The sequence below is a fragment of the Neomonachus schauinslandi genome, chromosome 15 (assembly GCF_002201575.2).
Source record: "Neomonachus schauinslandi chromosome 15, ASM220157v2, whole genome shotgun sequence".
Classification (NCBI taxonomy): Eukaryota; Metazoa; Chordata; class Mammalia; order Carnivora; family Phocidae; genus Neomonachus; species Neomonachus schauinslandi.
Genome location: NC_058417.1, coordinates 3,783,133 through 3,801,844, shown reverse-complemented (window position 1 = coordinate 3,801,844; position 18,712 = coordinate 3,783,133). Strand labels below are relative to the sequence as shown.

Sequence of the window (18,712 nt, the reverse complement as noted above, 5' to 3'; positions counted from 1 at the left end):
CTTATATATTTTAAAAATTTCTTGTAGATATGGATCTGAGAGTTTTCATTGTTGTGTTGGCATTGGTTTGCTGTAGCTTCCTACCTGTAAGTACAGAGAAATGAAAAGAAACTGGGAAATGGTCATTTTTTGAAAGAATATTTTTATTTATTTGAGAGAGAGCATGAGTGGGGAGAGGGGCAGAAGGAGAGGGAGAAGCAGACTCCCCGCTGAGCAGGGAGCCCAACGTGGGCCTCGATCCCAGGACCCTGAGCCGAAGGCAGATGCTTAACTGACTGAGCCACCCAGGTGCCCCAGAAAATGGTCACTTTTAAGAATGAATAAATATGGGGGCGCCTGGGTGGCTCGGTCATTAAGTGTCTGCCTTCGGCTCAGGTCGTGATCCCAGGGTCCTGGGATCGAGCCCCGCATCGGGCTCTCTGCTCGGCGGGAAGCCTGCTTCTCCCTCTCCCCCTCCCTCTGCTTGTGTTCCCTCTCTCACTGTGTTTCTCTCTGTCAAATAAATAAAATCTTTAAAAAAAAAAAAAAAAGAATGAATAAATACGGTGGTCACACAACACTGTGAAAGGACTTAGTGCCAACCGAACCACACACTTAAGGATGGTTCATGTGGTAAATTTCATGGTACATGCATTTAATCACAATAAATTTTTTTAATTTAAAAAACAGATGGAATTTCATTTCATGAAATTATGGCAAAGTTATAGTAATACAATTTCTAAAACTCCTTGGCATCATTATAAAATACAGTACTCTCCCGTACAACCGTTTTTTATGTGTTGTGGTAACAGACTCTTAATTATTAAATCGATATAGATTTGCCTAAGCAAAATAGAGAAGGGAAGAAAAATGCCCTCAAAAATTAGAGGACATCTCACAAATAAATGTAGGGGAATTAAGCTTTATTGTTGCCATACCTTATTTTTGTCATTCCTATTAATACTGGGAAAGCACAGTTACCTGATCACTGATACATCCCTATATCCTAAGTATTGGCAGTTTATTTCTGAAACCTGAAAGGAAAGTTTTCTGCCTTGAATGTTTGATTTACAGAGACTTCCCTCTTCTTGCCATCAGCCCTCTGGCATTACACTTATTCATATAATTTCAGTAACGTGACTCTTAGCATATTTATCCTTGATAAATCAGGGATGCCTTTTGCCCCACCTTGCTGCTCTGACTTCCATTTTGTTTACAGGTAATGAAGCCTCTAAGAGTTGGGGCACGTGCTTTTTCACTTTGGTCAGGAAGCAGGCTCACCTTAACTGTGACATCGAGTCTGTTTTTTCACCGTGCCTTCCTTAGCAAAGTTAAACTTCCAGTCCTTCCAAACAACGGTCATCCTCTTTGTGATCCAAATTTACGTCTCTTCTCCCTGTCTTTTCAACTCTGCTTCTCTTTCTTTCTGTTTTATAATGTGACCTGGAGCGGCTTCTGTGGTTTTCCTCCTTCCTTAAGTATTTCTTAGCTGTGTCTTATATTTTTGGTAGCATGTGCTGGCTCCAATCAATTTAATAGCCAGATGTGCTGGACTTTAAATATTCTTCCCTCACCACCTCCCCCCACCCAAAGCACCTTTATTGCCAGGTGGCGAAAATTCTAGACCTTAGGCAAATTTTTCAGAACAAGAGCCCTTTTAGCCTGTCAGTACTAAGTAAATATTTCTAAGCACTTTGCAAAGTGGAGACTATAATTGTGATACAATTTTATATGTGAAGGGAGAGGGAAAGGAGAGCCATCTGGAAGGAGCTTCTCTTTGTCCTATGGCTGTTCTAATGCTCGCAGAGCTGAACATAACAACTCGCCTGTGGCAAATTAGAAGATTTAGGTATTTAAAGGCGCATATTACATGGGTTTTTTGTTTTTGTTTTTGTTTTCTTGGAAAAAGATCAAATTACTACTGATTATACCAGGAACGCTCAGAATGAACCTGGTAGTTTTACTGAGTTTTTCTGTCCGAGCAACATACAAACTTGTTTATCTGCACTGCTCATTTCAAAGAAGCCAAATCAGGGCCTCTGGCATTGCCAAATGCCTGGAACACTGTCGGGTTTGTAGGTGATGGAAAGTAATAAGGAGCCCTTTGGAGAACTTGTGCCTACAGATTTGAGGCTCTCTGTTCAACCTTTCCTGCCTGGGCTGATGGGTTTCTTTTGCGGGTATTAACTCCCACAGGAGGTACTATCTCTTTTTCTCCATGCTGCTGTTCCAAGTCGGGCTCAAGCTCCTGAGGTCTGGTGGGAGGGTTTCATAAACACACTTGACCCTGAAACAACGTGGGCTTGAACTGTGCAGGTCCACTCATACATAGATTTTGTCTTTCAATAAATGCAGTATAGTCCTGTAAATGTATTCTCTCTTCCTCATGATTTTGTTAAATAACATTTTCTTCCCTCTAGCTTCCTTTACTGTAAGAATACAGTATAGAATACATACAACATACAGAACATGTGTTAATGGACAGTTATCAGCAAGGCTTCCAGTCAGCAGCAGGCTGTTGATAGTTACATTTTGGGGGAATCAAAAGTTATACACGGATTTTCAATAGCATGGGGGTCAGCGCCTCTAACCCCTCTTGGTTCAAGGGTCAAGTGTCATTCTAAGTAGGTTCCTCTGAGCTCACAGGCCTGAAGCAGGAGAATCCCCCAAGGGGCTTGCCTTAATGGGCTCTGGACCGTGACAAGCAGTGGAACCCTAACCCATCACTCTTGAAGATGCATCTCTGGCTCTGGGTGCTGGGCTCTCCCTGTGCGCTCTGTACTCTCCTCTCTCCTCTCTTTCTAGGCCTTTTTCTTCTTCTTTCCTGTTTTCTTTCAGGAAAACTCTTAGACTTCTGGTCTTCCTCTCCCCACTGCTCTTCTCTATTCATTATCTCAGTAAAGAATATACCTTCCAAAGGCTTCCCTCCTCAGCCTCTTCCTGCCCTCTCAGCCAGCCTTCTGCAAAGCCCTATCCTCCTCTGCTCTGTTCTGTGTGTCCCAGCCAGCCACTTTCTCTCCTTGCTGCGTCATGGAGCATGGAACCATCTGGAAGTGTGCTACCGAATAGAAGACAGGAATAGTCAAGAAGTACATTTTTTAAAATGTTATTGTATCATATCTTTATGATATACAGTACAGCTTACTTTGTAAAAATATCTTTTGTATACATTTTCTTGCCATATCCATGACTCATTTTAAAGTGTGTTGAAGCTAATGAATTAGTACCTGAGTGATCCCACATGACTGTGTTTTTGCCAAATTGAAGACTGAAGCCACCTTCTCCCAAGTCATTTTTATCTCCTCATAAAAGGTGTTTGGGGTTTTATTCTTTGGTCATCTTAGCAGTATGCCAGCCATTTTGGTATCAGTCAGACTTTATGGAGAAAGGCCTGTCATGCGTCTGGCTACTTAGTTTGGAAAGTGGTGGATATCCTCTTTCACGTAGGAATTCGCATGAGGGTTTGCTTTGCCATCTTCTAGGGTCATCTGACTTTATCTAAATAATAAAGTTAGATTGTACTTTTGCAATCATAACCATAGATGAGGCTTTGTGCCCTTAGCTCTTTCCGGTAATGAAGATGGGTAGCTGCTTACAAAATCTCTTTTAATCCCTCAGGGAGGCTCTACCAGTCACTGGCCGGTCAGTAAAAAGGGTAACCGTACTAGGCATTTCACCCAGAGGAGACGTAATACAGAGAACTAGTTGCAACACTGTCGGAAGGACTGAGAGAATAAAAAAAGGAGGGTGAGGTAATCCGGACATGAGTACCTGTGTGAGGCAGCTTCCACTCGTAGACACGGGAGAAGGAAGGTGTGGAAGCATGTTCTAGAGCACAGGTGTATAGTCACTGCTGCCCTCCCAGGACTGCTGCCTGGCCAGGCCTGGAAGAGCAGGACCATGGTTAGATGACAGCAGACCAGAGGAGACCTGCCTTGCTGGCTCTGGGACCACGAGAGAGGCCACCGTGGCTGCAGCTGGGGTCACTGAGGGAATTTAGAAACTGGCAGAGACACTGCTAGAAGCAGATGGGGAAAGAGAGGAAGAAGAGCAGCTTCCATCCTTCTTCTTGCTTTCTGAACTCTTTCTAGCACCTAATATTGGCAGAATGTAATAGGAAGCTAGCTGGCAAGGGAACCTGGGAGAGGTGGGGTGGTTTGCAAACTCCAGCATGACAGAACAGAGCGAAGAAGGGCAGGTATAGTGCTAAGAGACAACAGGTAATTCCTGGCCCATTAGCTCTTTACATGGGGACCATTGAGATGTTCTATACATCTATCTCACTGAAATCATCTCAGGTGTTTTCCCAGCTTTTCATGTTTCTTCCAGAATTGGGAAGTTCCTCATGGACCATTGAACTGGAAAAAGGTTTATATGTATTCTAGAAAACTGTTTGGTTACAGCTGTTCATCCCTAGCCATATGAATCTCAGACTTTCAGACAATGTATACATTGTCATTAACAGAAAAAATAGTGTTGCTGTCACACTGAGCTACTGGAAGAAATGATACTGTTTCCGCTGCTTGGCAAGTGGACCTACCATATTAAATAATAATAGATATGAACAAACGTACAACAGTTGGACTTAATGTCTTATAATTAGATTGGCTTATATCCTTCAGTTATTTCCTTTGTATCTCTTTGTGAAAGAAAGAACTGTGAGAAGTTATCTGTGAAAAAAGTGACAAACAGAAAGGACCATGGGCCACCCCCTGTAGTTTTAGAGATTGGAAAGTAAAGTTGAAGAAACTTTCCAGAAATGAGAACCAAAGACAAGGGAGGATATAAAAATTAAAGGATCAGTCCAAGATCCAAACAGTAGGAATGTCACAATGAGAAAATAGGGGCAAGGAAATTTTCAAAGGAAAGAATGCAAGAAATTTCCCTAGAACTGAGGGACAGGAGTGACCATCTTGAAAGAATCTACTAGATACCCAGCTTAATAAATGAAAAAAAAAGACCCATGTCAAGGCACAGCATAATGAAATTTCAAAACATACGGATAAAGAGGAATTCCTTTAAGTTTCCCAGAGTAAGTAGAAGGGGGCACAAGAGGGTAGGGGGAGAGAATGTTCAAAGGATCTGAAATCAGAACGGCATCCAATATCTCATGAAAAACACTGGATGGCAGTGAAGTATTGCAGGAAGCTCCTGGCAGATGTACTTTCCTTAAATGAGAAAGTAACTCTAGAAGGGGGATCTCTGATGCCAGGAATGAAGGAGAGAAGTAAAAGAGCATTTCCTGGATGATAGCAGTGGGAAGACCTGGGATATCAACTGTGCAACAGACCCAAGAGAATCACCATTTCCGAATAGATTTAGAGGTCAGGGAGGAAAATAGAATGCTATGTTTTCCTAGATGAAAAAATACACTGAGAGGCTGTTGGAGAGTGTAAGATTTGGTAGCTGGGAATCTAAGCAATTGAAAAAGAAAGGCAGTTATTAACTCCAGGAAAACAAAAGGTAATACCAAAAAAAGGAAACATAGTTATAATGCATTACTTATGAATGAATGTGTACATAGCCATAATAATTTAGACATTAGTTGTTAAAATAACCTAAATGTATGATCTAAGTGTACGGTAGATGGGAAAGAGAAGAGGTGGAGTTTAAAAGAACTAAATCCTCCTACAATGAAAGAGGAAATGACTAGGTAATATCTAAAATTGATGGAATTTAGAGATTATGTTCTAAGCACATGATTTTAAATTATGGACTAAAAAAAAATTGTGGGGACTAATGATGGAGTAGTCAGAAGGGGGAGACAGATATTGCCTTTTTTTAAAAGTAAGCCTTTTTTAGAATTATTTGAATTTTTTAGTTTGTGGCATAAATAATTTTGATACAGTCATTTTTCTTTAATGTTGAGGTCTTTAGATTTGTAGGTTCTGTTGTCTTAAAGGATAAGCTTCTAAATGGCAAAAAAACTTAATTAAAAATATAGAGTTTATTAAGTAAAAAAGAATTCAAGTAACTTTTGAATAGAGTTCTTTGTATACCCTTAGTTGAATATTCCCAAAATGATGAACTGCAGAAATCTCAGACTCTACTAAGTAGGTTTGTTGTTGGGAATGGTATTAGTAGAGTAATTCTGGTTGTTTTGTTTTGTTTTGTTTTTAAATTAACATATAATGTATTATTTGTTTCAGGGGTACAGGTCTGTGATTCAACAGTCTTGCACAATTCATAGTGCTTACCAGAGCACATACCTTCCCCAATGTCCATCACCCAGCCACCCCATCCCTCCCACCCCCCTCCACTCCAGCAACCCCCAGTTTGTTTCCTGAGATTAAGAGTCTCTTATGGTTTGTCTCCCTCTCTGGTTTCATCTTGTTTCATTTTTCCCTCCCTTCCCCTATGATCCTCTGTCTTGTTTCTCAAATTCCTCATATCAGTGAGATCATATGATAATTGTCTTTCTCTCATTGACTTATTTCGCTTAGCATAATACCCTCTAATTCCATCTACATTGTTGCAAATGGCAAGATTTTGGGGGTTTTGATGGCTGCATAATATTCCATTGTATATATAGACCACACCTTCTTTATCCATTCACTTTATCCATTCATCTGTTGATGGACATCTTGGCTCTTTCCATAGTTTGGCTTTTGTGGACATTGCTGCTATAAACATTGGGGTGTATGTACCCCAATGTTTTTATCATCGCATTTATGTCGGATCACTACATTTGTATCTTTGAGATAAATACCCAGTAGTGCAATTGCTGGGTCTTAGGGTAGCTCTATTTTCAACTTTTTGAGGAACCTCCATACTGTTTTCCAGAGTGGATGCACCAGCTTGCATTCCCAAGTAGAGTAATTCTGAATCTACTTTGTGTGTTAGTAGGAGAGAGTAAGTGAGTAAATATAGCAATGCATTTAAAAACTGGGGAGATACAAATAGCAAATGGGAAAAGTAAGAATGAACTCTTTGGTATTAGATTTGAATTCTAAGTATCATTGTGGACTCATGATTAAAGAGTAATAGATCTCTGCTTTTAACCAGTGAAAGAGCCTAGAAGCCATGATATTCCAGTAGCAGTGAGCACAATTAGCACCCAGATCTTGGTTTCTAAATACTGTTTACCATGAAAAGGAACCAAGGCTTCTTGCAGAAACAGCTAATTCTAGGTCTAAGGCAGAGAAATATAAGTCAAGCCTAGAATATCTTGTGTCAGAAGTCAAGGAAATGCACAATGATGAAGGCAAATCAAAAGAATATAGGAGCTGCCTTAAAGGGACACCCAGTGGTCAGATTTGGGGCAATTGAAGCAATCAAAATAATGATGGTAATAAACACTGGGTTTAAAAAATGCATTCATGAGTCCACATCAATAATCATCAATAATCAAAAAAGGCAGAAGTGATGCTGGGGAGAGGGTCTTCTTGCCACCTAATAAATGTAGAAAAAGAATAAAATCATAAAATCACCATTTTGCAACTGCTAGTATAATTGTTTCAGAATCATCAATGGATGCTGAACTATTACGTAAAAAGGTTATGGAAAGCGGGATATTCACAATCTCAAATTATGACCCCACAGTTTATTTATTAATTATAAAGGAGGAAAGATACTTGAACGAAGTGAGCACCTAGCATCACCAGCATTGGAGACAACTTAGCATTACATGGCTCCAAGTGTGACGCAGTGGGAAGTAAATACTCCATCGCATTTATGTCATATTGTTAACTCGAATCTGATCAAGAGAAATAATGAGAAGAGTGCAGATTGGTGGACGATCTATGCGACAACATCTTAGACCCTTTGAAAGTGTCATTGTCATGGAAGAAAGAGAAAGATGGAATAACTGTTGTAGATTAAAGGGGACAGAAGATGCACCTTGTGGTTTCTATTGGGTTCTGGATCAAAAACACACAGCTGAAAGAACATTATTGGGACCTTGAGGGGCATTTGAATATGGACCGTGTATTAGATAAAGTTACTGTGTCAGTGTTAAAATTTTGGGTTATAACAGTAATTTTGTGCTCTCTTGGAGAATGTCCTTGTTCTTAAAAGATGCATGCTAAAGCTTTTGGGAGTGAAGTGTCATGTGTTTGCTGCTTGCTTTCCAAAATCTCAGCAAAACACACACACACACATAATACAAATACAGAGAGAATAGATACACTAATTATTATTTACTTATTAGATAATTAAATGTGACCAGTTGTTCACCAGTGTTACTTGGTGTCTCGATGAGGGGTATACAGGTGCTCTCTGTAGTATTTTTTTTTTTTTTAAGATTTATTTATTTATTTGACAGAGACAGCAGGAGAGGGAACACAAGCAGAGGGAGAAGCAGGCTTCCCGCGGAGCAGGGAGCCGGATGCGGGGCTTGATCCCAGGACCCCGGGATCATGACCTGAGCTGAAGGCAGACGTTGAATGACTGAGCCACCCAGGTGCCCCTGTAGTATTTTTTTTCTACTTTTTGTAGGTTCTAAATCTTTCAAAATTAAAACATTGGGGAGGGGAAAGAAAATGTAAACAGGGAAGTTTCCCATGGATTGCTGTCTTAGTTCACATTTTAATATGTTTTCTAAGGAGGGAATGAATAGCTAGTGAAGTTTCTAGGTGTATCGCTAATATACCCTTTCAAATCTGGTCTAAACCATAGGAAGACCTTTAAAGATGAACGCACTTTAGTGTGAGCAAGATGGTACATTAGGCAAACCTGGTATATGCTACACATACAGGATCATAAAGGCTCCATCTACTCAGGAAAGCAACACCTCTCTCATTACAGGCTTTTCTCTGAAGACCCTGGCCAGCAAGAAGGTAAGATGGGAAACCGAAGCATAACCTGCCCACATAGTAAGCTTATGTGCTCCCTCAGGTGGAATACTTTGTGGACTTAACTCATCACAGTTTAGATTTCCATCCTGAAAGTCATCCCACTGTGGTGAAATTGTTTGGGCGTTTATCTTCTTGCTAGACCTTGAACTTCTTGAGGTCTTCTGACTGGATCTGTCGCTCTGATTCCTAGCAATAGGCGAGATGGTTGGTTCTGAATTGGATTTATTTGGAAGGCAACTGAAGTCATGTGGGTGAGGATTTTCTGTGTCTTCAAACTATTTTTAAGGACTTGTCAGCCTGGAAAGGTGAGATTTGAGTAGGCATAGAACATTTATTAGATTGTAAATGGTACGGATAGGGTACACTTGGATTTGGTCTAATACTCAAGTACCTAGGACCATCAAAAAGAAAGTTTGGTAGCTTGCGGCCACATAGTCTCCAGCCACCATCAATCATATTGCAAAAACTTGCACACATACCCTACAGTGGTATACTATTCAACCAGAAAAGGAATGAGTACATGAAAAGGAATGGGTACATGCTACAATATGGATGAACTTTGAAACATTCTATTAAGTGAAAGAAGCCAGAATCAAAGGACCACATCTTGTATGATTCCATTTACATGAAATGTCTAGAATAGGCAAATCCATAGAGACAGAGGGCAGATCAGTGGTTGCCAGGAGTTAGGGGTTGGGAAGAATGGGGAGACATTCCTTAGTGGGTATGAGTTTTCCTTTTGGGATGTCAGAGAAGCTCTGCAATAAGGTGGTAGCATTGGTCGTACAACATTGTGGATGTAATTAATGACAATGGACTTGCACGTTAAAATGGTAAATTTTATGTTACCTGTATTTAAAGGCAATTTTTAAAAAGCCATTAAAAATAAGGACTAATTGTTATAAAGACTAATTTCTCTAGGGTCCTGTGGTTTCAAGCACCATAAGCAACTTGGGAAGGCTGGGGGTTCCTGGTTTAAAAGTCCTAAACAGTTCCATACAGAATGACAATAGGTTCTCCAAGTAAACTAAGTTAAGTTGGGGGCACATCTAGCTTTTCACATCTAGCTAACGAGGAGACGCATTTCTTTCTGAGTATGTCCCTCCTTGTCACTGTCATAAAAGTGGCAAGGATAGAACACTGGATCTGACTCAGTGTGGCTCTCGTCTGGTGACTGACTACTGCCAGTCAGCAAGTTAGAAGCTCCAGGGAGACTGTTGGCTTCCTGGCCTCCCGGTTTCTGAGTTTGTTTGCTTTTCCCTAAAATACTTGATTTGGGTGCATGTGAAATCGGCCCTTAGATTTGCATAGGCTGGAAGGCCCCCCATCGAGTGTTTGATAAAGTTTTCGAGTTTTGTAAAGAACAGTGACCAGATGTGGCCAGTGTTCGTGGTTTGTGGCCATCGCATTGCTGAACTTTTTCTTCCCATGGTACGTCTCAGAAGTTCTTAACTTTCCATGACACGCCAGAGCCTTGAGGGTTGGGGTTAAGTGGAATGGCCCCGCAGATCACGGAGAGATCTGTGTTCCCGTGGTAACACATGGCTGGTCGAGGGCGAGATGGAGAGGGCCGGGGAGGACAGGGAAAGGAAGGAAATGTGGGAGATGAGCCAGGAGGAGAGGGAAGAGGGCTACTGAGGGCAAAGGAGAGAGACCCCCTGATAATGAGTGCCTCCCGTGTTCCCCTAAGGAATCCCCTTCCTGTATTGTGATTCCTTTCCTTGGTCTTCATAGCGAAGCAACCAACAGTGACTTGTTTCTAGATTTCCTGAATCGATGAGAAATGAAAAACAGGGATGTTTGGGTTAGGGCTTTGCAGACGGCCAGATCTGTAGCCAAAGGCTAGGAAGGACCCATACCTTGAAATATGTCTTCTCCTCACTTCCATGAAATTCTGTATTTCTCTGTGTGGTCGTTTAGAGTCAGGTAGGCCAGGGCTCACAAATTCAAATGCCAGTCAGGTAAAGAACATGAGAGCCGCAGACCAGGTAGTCAGCATGTGGGGGAGGCGGGTACATCACGTGCCCATCCAGACAAGATGGCTGCGCCTCAGGCACCAGGAGTCTCTGCCATCTGGAATTGGGGGCCCTGGGCTGCCAGATCAGCTGCTGCCTCTCCTCTCCTTTCTCTTTGGAGGAGTAGAGAAACCCGATTTTATGTCACATTTGCCAATCTTTAAAATTCTGCCCAAATGAAAACATCACTGCCAACTGGACCTGGCTGGCTGGCTGCCAAGTTATGACCAGTGATTGAAGTCAACAGATTACTAATACAGACGCAAAGGCTGAATATGGGGGTGCGGGGGTAGTGGAGAGGCCGAAGAGTTTACCTTTCAGAGTAGCATAATTTGATTTAAAAAATACATATCACCAGGAAATCATCCATATTAAGGAAATTGGAGTTTGATGAGAAATCATTTTGTACCGTGGTGGGAGGTGGGGTGGATGAGGTATGACACTGTGGGTCTTGGTAGGCAGGGGCAGTGGCATGGGGTGTCTGGGTGCTGGGCAGGGCAGAACCAGGCGATGGGAACAGAGCACAAAAAGAAAGAAATCAGTTGGCATCAAAGACAGAGGGCCGGACTTCCCCATTTACCTGGAGCCTCCCGGTCATGGGCAGGCCCAGCTCTCCCTTCCCCAAATGAAATGGGAAATGCCCCCTTTGCTTATGGAACCTCCAGATAAACGCAAGGAAGAGCCCTACACCTCTGTAGCAGAAACCCCAGGACGTGAACAAGGTAGATTAACTTTGCCTTAAGCTCTTTTATGTTTTGTAACTTAACTCACTGTACTATTAGTCAGTTCTTGTGCTTGGGCCTCATTGTTCGTGACTTGCGTATTTTCATCTGCTCTAAAAAAAAAAAAGAAGAAAGAAAAAAATTTTAAGAAGTTAAGGGAACACAGGTGAACTTTATTCTTTAATTAGTAGGATTGATTAACCTGGTATTTTTCAAAAAAGAAAAAAACACCTAAACCAAGACGAAACAGGAGTGGAAGCATCATCCGCGGTGCAGGAGTGGGCATAGCCAGGAGCTAGAAGCCGAAGAGAGCCGTGGGCTGGCAGATGGGGAGGGCCTGGAGGAGGGAGGGCTGCTGGCCCGTTGAGTCGGAACTAGAACATTCTGTGAGAAAGCTGCAAGCCAGGTTTGGCCAGCGTGCATGCCTGTCTGTTCCCAGTCGGGAGCTGCACTTCGCCTTCCCCAGCCCCTGGCCCACCATCCATCACCACCACGCCTGCCTCCCCTGCTCTGAAGGCAGAATTTATAGTCAAGTTCGGAAAAAAATGGAAAGCGAGAGGTGGGGTGCATGGGAACCGGTTGTGGAATGATAAATCAAGGCCTCTTTAAGGTCTAGGATTATTTTGGCATCTTTCACTTTGGGGTTCTTTATTAGAGAGGCTTTGAGAAGCAAGGGTAGGGCTTAAAACGTGAGTTTATTTTTTTATTTTTATTTTTTAAGAGACAAACAGTTAAAATGATCAGTTTGCCGGTTTAAATAGATGTTGGCTTCGTTGTGGCTATTTTGCTCGTAGGAGTAGAGGGAATGGCTGCACTTAACCCCCTTCCTCTGATTTTACTATCTCTGGGTAAACTGAGCCCCATCCACCATGCCAAGGGCTCAGTAAAAACTTGGAGTGGTTGGGAGTATCCAGGGCAGCAGTTTGGTTTGGTTTCTAAGGCTAACCTGGGGAAGAATTACATCTCCACTATTTGGAGCAGAAAGGCCTCTGGTTTGGTGGTACACATGTCATCTGCTCTTCGTTCTCAGAAAGCAAGGCCATCTCTTGGTCCCAGTTGTCCTCACCACTCAGTGGCTCCCTGTGTGCGCGCCCCTGGCCTGCACATTTGTCTTGTAGGATGGCCGGTCATTTCCTGACACTTACTGGGTCTCAGACCAAATTCCTCACTTACAACTGCCCCCCTCCCACCACCACCCAGACACACATCCCACACCCACAACCTTTAGACACTTGAAGCCAAAACAGTGTACCCCTCTCAGGTACTTGTGTGTGGCATGACCTTCCCAGTCCTTCCTTTCCCTCTTCCCCTGCCCCGCCCCCGCCCCCCCGCCCCCCGTCTATGCCTCATGCCTCTGCTCTGCAGGCCAGGGTGGTTCTCGCACACCCAGCACCCACACCCAGCCTCTCCCTCTGCGTTCCTGTTTCCACCACTCAAGCAGGCTGGCTGCTGCTACTGTCCCTTCCCGAGAGGCTCCCCAGTGTCCCCGTTTCTGGTCCCACTTTTCTCCCGTGCATCTCCCATAAGGCCACCCACTTGATTATTCCAAAACCCCACTGTCCTTTGTCAAGGTGCTGGCCGTAGACCTGCCAGATCTAGCCCGCCCCTAAAACACAGCCCACAGCCCACAGCCCTTGGCTCTGGATCTAAGGCCCTGTGCAGCCCCTCTACCCTTTCTCCCGTCTGCCACCTTCTTCCTTTCCCCCTGTGGGAACCCTGCCCTCCTGCCAAACGGGTGGTCTCCAGCCCCCTCGTCTGCTTCTGCTGCCCAGCACTTGCTCACACTGGTGGCCTTCCCTTGGTGGCCGTTCCGTTTCCAGTCTTCCTCAACTCCACTTAATCGTTGGGTCTTACTGTGACAACACTCCGTTTTCCCTCTTTGCAAGCATGTATTTTTACTCTTTATTAACAATACACAAACAGGGGCGCCTGGGTGGCTCAGTTGGTGAAGCGTCTGCCTTCGGCTCAGGACATGATCCCGGGGTCCTGGGATCGAGCCCTGCATCGGGCTCCCTGCTCAGCGGGGAGACTGCTTCTCTCTCTCCCTCTGCCCCTCCCTGCTGCTTGTTTTCTCGCTCTCTCAAATAAATAAAATCTTAAAAAAACGATACACAGGGGCGCCTGGGTGGCTCAGTCGTTAAGCGTCTGCCTTCGGCTCAGGTCATGATCCCAGGGTCCTGGGATCGAGCCCCTGCATCGGGCTCCCTGCTCGGCGGGAAGCCTGCTTCTCCCTCTCCCACTCCCCCTGCTTGTGTTCCCTCTCTCGCTGTGTCTCTCTCTGTCAAATAAATAAATAAAATCTTTAAAAAACAAAAAAAACGATACACAAATATAAGTATCTTTGGGAGAGGAGCCTTGCCTCCTCCTCTGTGGTCACCAGAAGGCAGCCAAGTCAGGCAGGTGCAGGAGCCAGTGAGCCTGGTAGGGAGAGTCCCTCCCTCGAAGGGGTCAGCCCCCGGGGGTGATTGCTGCCCCTTAGCCATGTGGGTCCACCTTGATTTTTCCAGGAAGGCCACAAGTCTTCATTTCCATGTGAAATGGCTTAATTTACATTTTTTCACATCATACTTTAAAGGTGGCCCCTCCCAGAGAAACATCAACCCTTGCAATTACAACTTAAAGACTACTACATGCAGGGCTCCCGGCTGGCTCTGGGGGTGAAGCGTGCGACCCTTGATTTCAGGGTCGTGAGTTCCAGCCCCTCGTTGGGGGTAGAGATTACTTAAAAATAAAATATTAAAGAGCCAAGATGTCCATCAACAGATGAATGGATAAAGAAGATGTGGTATATATATACAATGGAATATTAGGCAGCCATCAAAACAAACCCGAAATCTTGCCATTTGCAACGACGTGGATGCAACTGGAGGGTATTATGCTGAGCGAAAAGTCAGAGAAAGACATATATCATATGACCTCACTGATATGAGGAATTCTTAATCTCAGGAAGCAAACTGAAGGTTGCTGGAGTGGGGGGTAGGGTGGGAGGGATGGGGTGGCTGGGTGATGGACACTGGGGAGGGTATGTGCTATGGTGAGCGCTGTGAATTGTGCAAGACTGCTGAATCACAGATCTGTACCCCTGAAACAAATAATACATTATATGTTAAGAAAAAAAAAAAAGAAGAAGATAGTAGGAAGGGGGAAAATGAAGTGGGGGAAATCGGAGGGGGAGACGAACCATGAGAGACTATGGACTCTGAGAAACAAACTGAGCGTTCTAGAGGGGAAGGGGGTGGGGGGGATGGGTTAGCCTGGTGATGGGTATTAAAGAGGGCACGTTCTGCATGGAGCACTGGGTGTTATACGCAAACAATGAATCATGGAACACTACATCAAAAACTAATGATGTATGGTGATTAACATAACATAATAAAATTTAAAAAAGAAATAAAATATTAAAAAAGAAAAAGACTACGGTATGTGCACCGTGGCTATGAAATAGCAATTCATTCCGTGGGCAAATACCAAATAGGGTAAGAATTCTGCTTTTCCGAATGGGTTTGGGATCTCGAAAAGGAGGTGGTCTGGAAATTCAAGAATTGAATTTGGGATTCAGATGACAGGAGAAAAATAGGGCAGTGTTTTGTCCCTCTTTCCGTTTGCAGATGACTTCAGTAAGACAACCTCCCCCCCTTAAACCAGTAAAACCGGATGCCTTTACTATGTCCTTGTTGTTTTCATTTGTGAAAATGTTCCAGTGAAACAAACTTTTACGTGGAATTTTACCAGATTGACATTAAAGGGCAGATCTCTTTGGTGGGGGGATGGGGGGCAGCACTGTTACATGCTGAGAGTGTCAGTATGTTGGGGAAGATCACAGCCCTTTCCCGGCAGATGAATGAAAGGTCACGGGAGGGAGGGAAGGAGGGAATGAAGCAGCTTCCCTCTTTGATAGGCTGAGAAAACAGGAGGCTCTGGCCTCCGCAGGTGTTTGGGGAATTCCTACGCAGGTGCAGATTCCAAATGAACTCTTCTTTATAGCATTTGGGCCTCTGTGACATAGTCATCTTTCATTCATTCATCACACTTGTATTGAGTCCCCTCAGTGATGCTGAGCTGTCGGGAGGGTCCCCGGGGTGCGTGGGCCAACGTCCCGCCTGCAAGTTGCTTCAAATCTAGTGGGAGGGGAGGCGCCTGGGTGGCTCAGTCCCTTAAGCGGCTGCCTTAGGCTCAGGTCATGATCTCAGGGTCCTGGGATGGAGTCCTGCATCGGGCTCCCTGCTCAGCGGGGAGTCTGCTTCTCCCTCTGCCCCCCCACCCTGCTTGTGCTCTCTTGCGCGCTCGCTCTCTCTTCTAAATAAATAAATAAAACCTTAAAAAAAAATCTCGCAAGAGGGACACAGAAACATCACAAGCACAGTGATACAAGGAAGAATTGTGTTAGTGTTCCTTAGGTCCTAAATGACCGATCTAGAAAGTTAATAGTAATTAAGAGGAATATTTCTCCAGTGCTTTCAAAGCTACCTGATATCTCTGTGGGTCCTTCCCTCACCTCTGTGGGGAAGTTTGATTCCAGTCTTGTGCATCTTAAATCCATGATGAGGGAAACCAGACCCATTCCAGGCTCTTGTGGAAAAGCCTTTTCTGAGCATAGACCAGCAGACTGAATACAAATCAGGAGTGAGGAAGAACGTTTCTACTGTATTTCATTAAGTTCCCATAAGCTTTCTTGGTTTGTTTTCGGGAGCACCTTGATTTGTTACTTAATCACGGATGGGTCGAGGGAAAAAGGGAAAACACTTCATTTACTCATCTGCCTGGCCACGGTTGTACGCAGAGATGAAGTGTAGACACTAGGATTTCTGAGATGCCCCGGATCTTGGGGAGCCCGCAGTCTTGTGCCCTGAGTCTCTAGCTAGGGCCCTCATGGAGTCCTTGAATGCAGACATCTGGGCCCCACACAGTGAAACCGATTCAGGGAGTCTTGGGTTCTGTCATCCAACCAGCACCCTCGGATGTCCTGAATTAGGGGATGCCTGGAAAAGATTCTTTGAAAAGCCTTGGTCTAGAAGCCGGAGAGATAAGATGGCAGACAAAATATAACTGCAAGAATAGAGCAGCTGTGTAAGGCCACTTGGTGGTCCACCCCACGTGCCAGCAAAGTTTGGGGTCAACAGAGAGCTCCTTTCCGGCCTCAGGACCTGGAAGGCATTTGAGTTAGTGCAGAAAAGATGGGTGGGATTTTGATGGCGTGAAATGAGGAGAGCACTTCAGCCAAGGGAATGGAATGAACGGAAGCACTGACGTTGCGGGGAGCAGTGTGTCTTCAGGGGATCCGAGCAAGTGGCTCCCCAGCTTAAAAACCCTTCAGTGGCACCCTGGGCCTCAGAATAAAGTCCAGGCTCCATAGCATGGTTCCCGTAGCCTAGAAGGGTCTAGTCCCCCAACACTCCCCTGCACCCCCTAGGGACTCTGATCTAGCTGTCCTGACCTAGTTGGCATTACCCTTTATTTCCCTGGCTTTGGTCGCTTTTTAGTCCTTCAGGATTCAGTATAAAGGGCACATCCCCCAGAACAGCTCATACATAGCACCCAGGAATCTTCATAAAATGCAGATTCAAAGGCTCCTCCTGGATGCCTGGATTTCCCATCAATGTAAATTCTGATTTAATTCCTCTGGAGGGTAGTACACTGGGATGTTGACGTGTTCCAGAGGACCCTAACGTTCAAGTTCAGATCCACTACACCAGGAAGTCTTCCTGAGTCCCCAGGTCTGGCTTACGATGGACGCCTACAAGATGCTCATCCTCGGTCATGGACTGACCGTTTGCCTGTGTCCCTCACTGGACCCTTAGCCTCCCAAGAGCGGGGGCTGTCTCTTGTTCATTCGTTCAGGAGGAGTTTCCAGGCCACCTTTCCTATGCTGTCCTCTAGGCAGAGTTCTAAAGACGAAACAGACCTGGTCCCTGGACTCAAACAATTCACAGCATCAAAGGAGAACCACCATTTTAGCACAGTGCCTTGGCATGGTGGGCCCTTAGTTAAGTATTGAATGAATGAAGGAGGGGCGAGGGGGAAGGACAATGGAAGGAAAGATGGGAGTGGGTAATGGTTGTCATCAAAGCACCTTGAGCACTCTAGGTACCCCATGCCCGGTCCCTGGATGGCCTGGAAGCTGGGAGGCAGCATCAACCAACCCTAGAGCATCAAATTAGCGGATTCAGCACTTGGAAAGAGGGACAAGCACAGGAGGAAACAGTGTTGTTCAGCATATGTATCAGAGTATCAGAACGCATGGGCTAGCACCTGGATGAGAGGAACATTCCAAAAGGTCTTGTGAGCGGGTTTGGCAAAGGGAAAGTTCTCGTTGGTGCCAGGTATTACTTATCTCCAGTATGTAGAGCACCGCCCCCATCATCTCAGTATTCGGAGTTCTGTCTTTTATGTTCTCTTTTATAGGAGCATGTTAAGGTTCATTTAAACACCCATTTCCCCAGTAACATTTGGAAGTTCTAGAACTGAATTCTCTCCAGCAGTGGGGGTTTTTAGGAACTCCAGCCCTCATATTCAGGGAGTGGTTATCACACTTGAATTATTACACTGCACTTGAAAAATTAAGAGTAAAGGGCTTGAAAACCCTATCGGTAAATAAAACAAATAACAAAAAAGAGGGAGGGGCTCAGAAGAAGTGAGATTCCTGATGGAAAGTGAACAGTCACACGGAAGGAGAAGCAGATGGCGTTGGGAAGAGGCAGGGGAAGGGAGGGGACCGTGAGCCATCCCTTGGGTTTTTGAGTGGCTGGCCTCCCGCCCCAGTGGCTGCAGAAATTAGACTGGCAGTACCCTTCTTTGAAATACTGATGAGCTCTTTTTCTCCCACACCTTAATCAGTGTTTTGTAGTCTGGGAAACAGCTTTTTTTCTCTTTCATTTTTGTACGCCCCAGCTTCTTTTTTCAATGGGTGTGTTATATTCTTACGCTTTTGTGATCATTTGAACTTGACCTGTCTGTGGTTCTCTCAGATATTCTAGATTCCTTCTTCTGGCTGATTTGAGCCTTGACTCCCTTCCCCCCCCCCCCCCCCCCCCCCCGGTCTGTATTAGGTAATAATAATAGCTCTAATTGAATACTGGTGGAGAAAGGGGGTTTATTTATCTTTTTAAGATTTTATTTATTTATTTGAAGGAGAGAGAGTACATGCAGGGGAAGGAGCAGAGGCAGAGGGAGAAGCAGACTCCCTGCTGAGCAAGGAGCCCGA

The 18,712-nt window shown here is 44.5% G+C and overlaps 1 protein-coding gene across 2 annotated transcripts in view; it reads left to right on the top strand.

Moving 5' to 3' along the window:
- STX8 (syntaxin 8) overlaps positions 1 to 18,712 on the top strand; it is a 248,449-nt gene that overhangs the window by 167,378 nt on the left and 62,359 nt on the right. The window contains exon 8 of one of the 2 annotated variants that reach the window (XM_021694546.2): positions 8,725 to 8,756. The exons of the other annotated variant lie outside the window; for it this stretch is intronic. Within the exon in view, the coding sequence (XP_021550221.1) occupies positions 8,725 to 8,756 (32 nt within the window). The remainder of the gene's footprint in view (positions 1 to 8,724; positions 8,757 to 18,712) is intronic. 2 annotated transcript variants of the gene reach the window in all.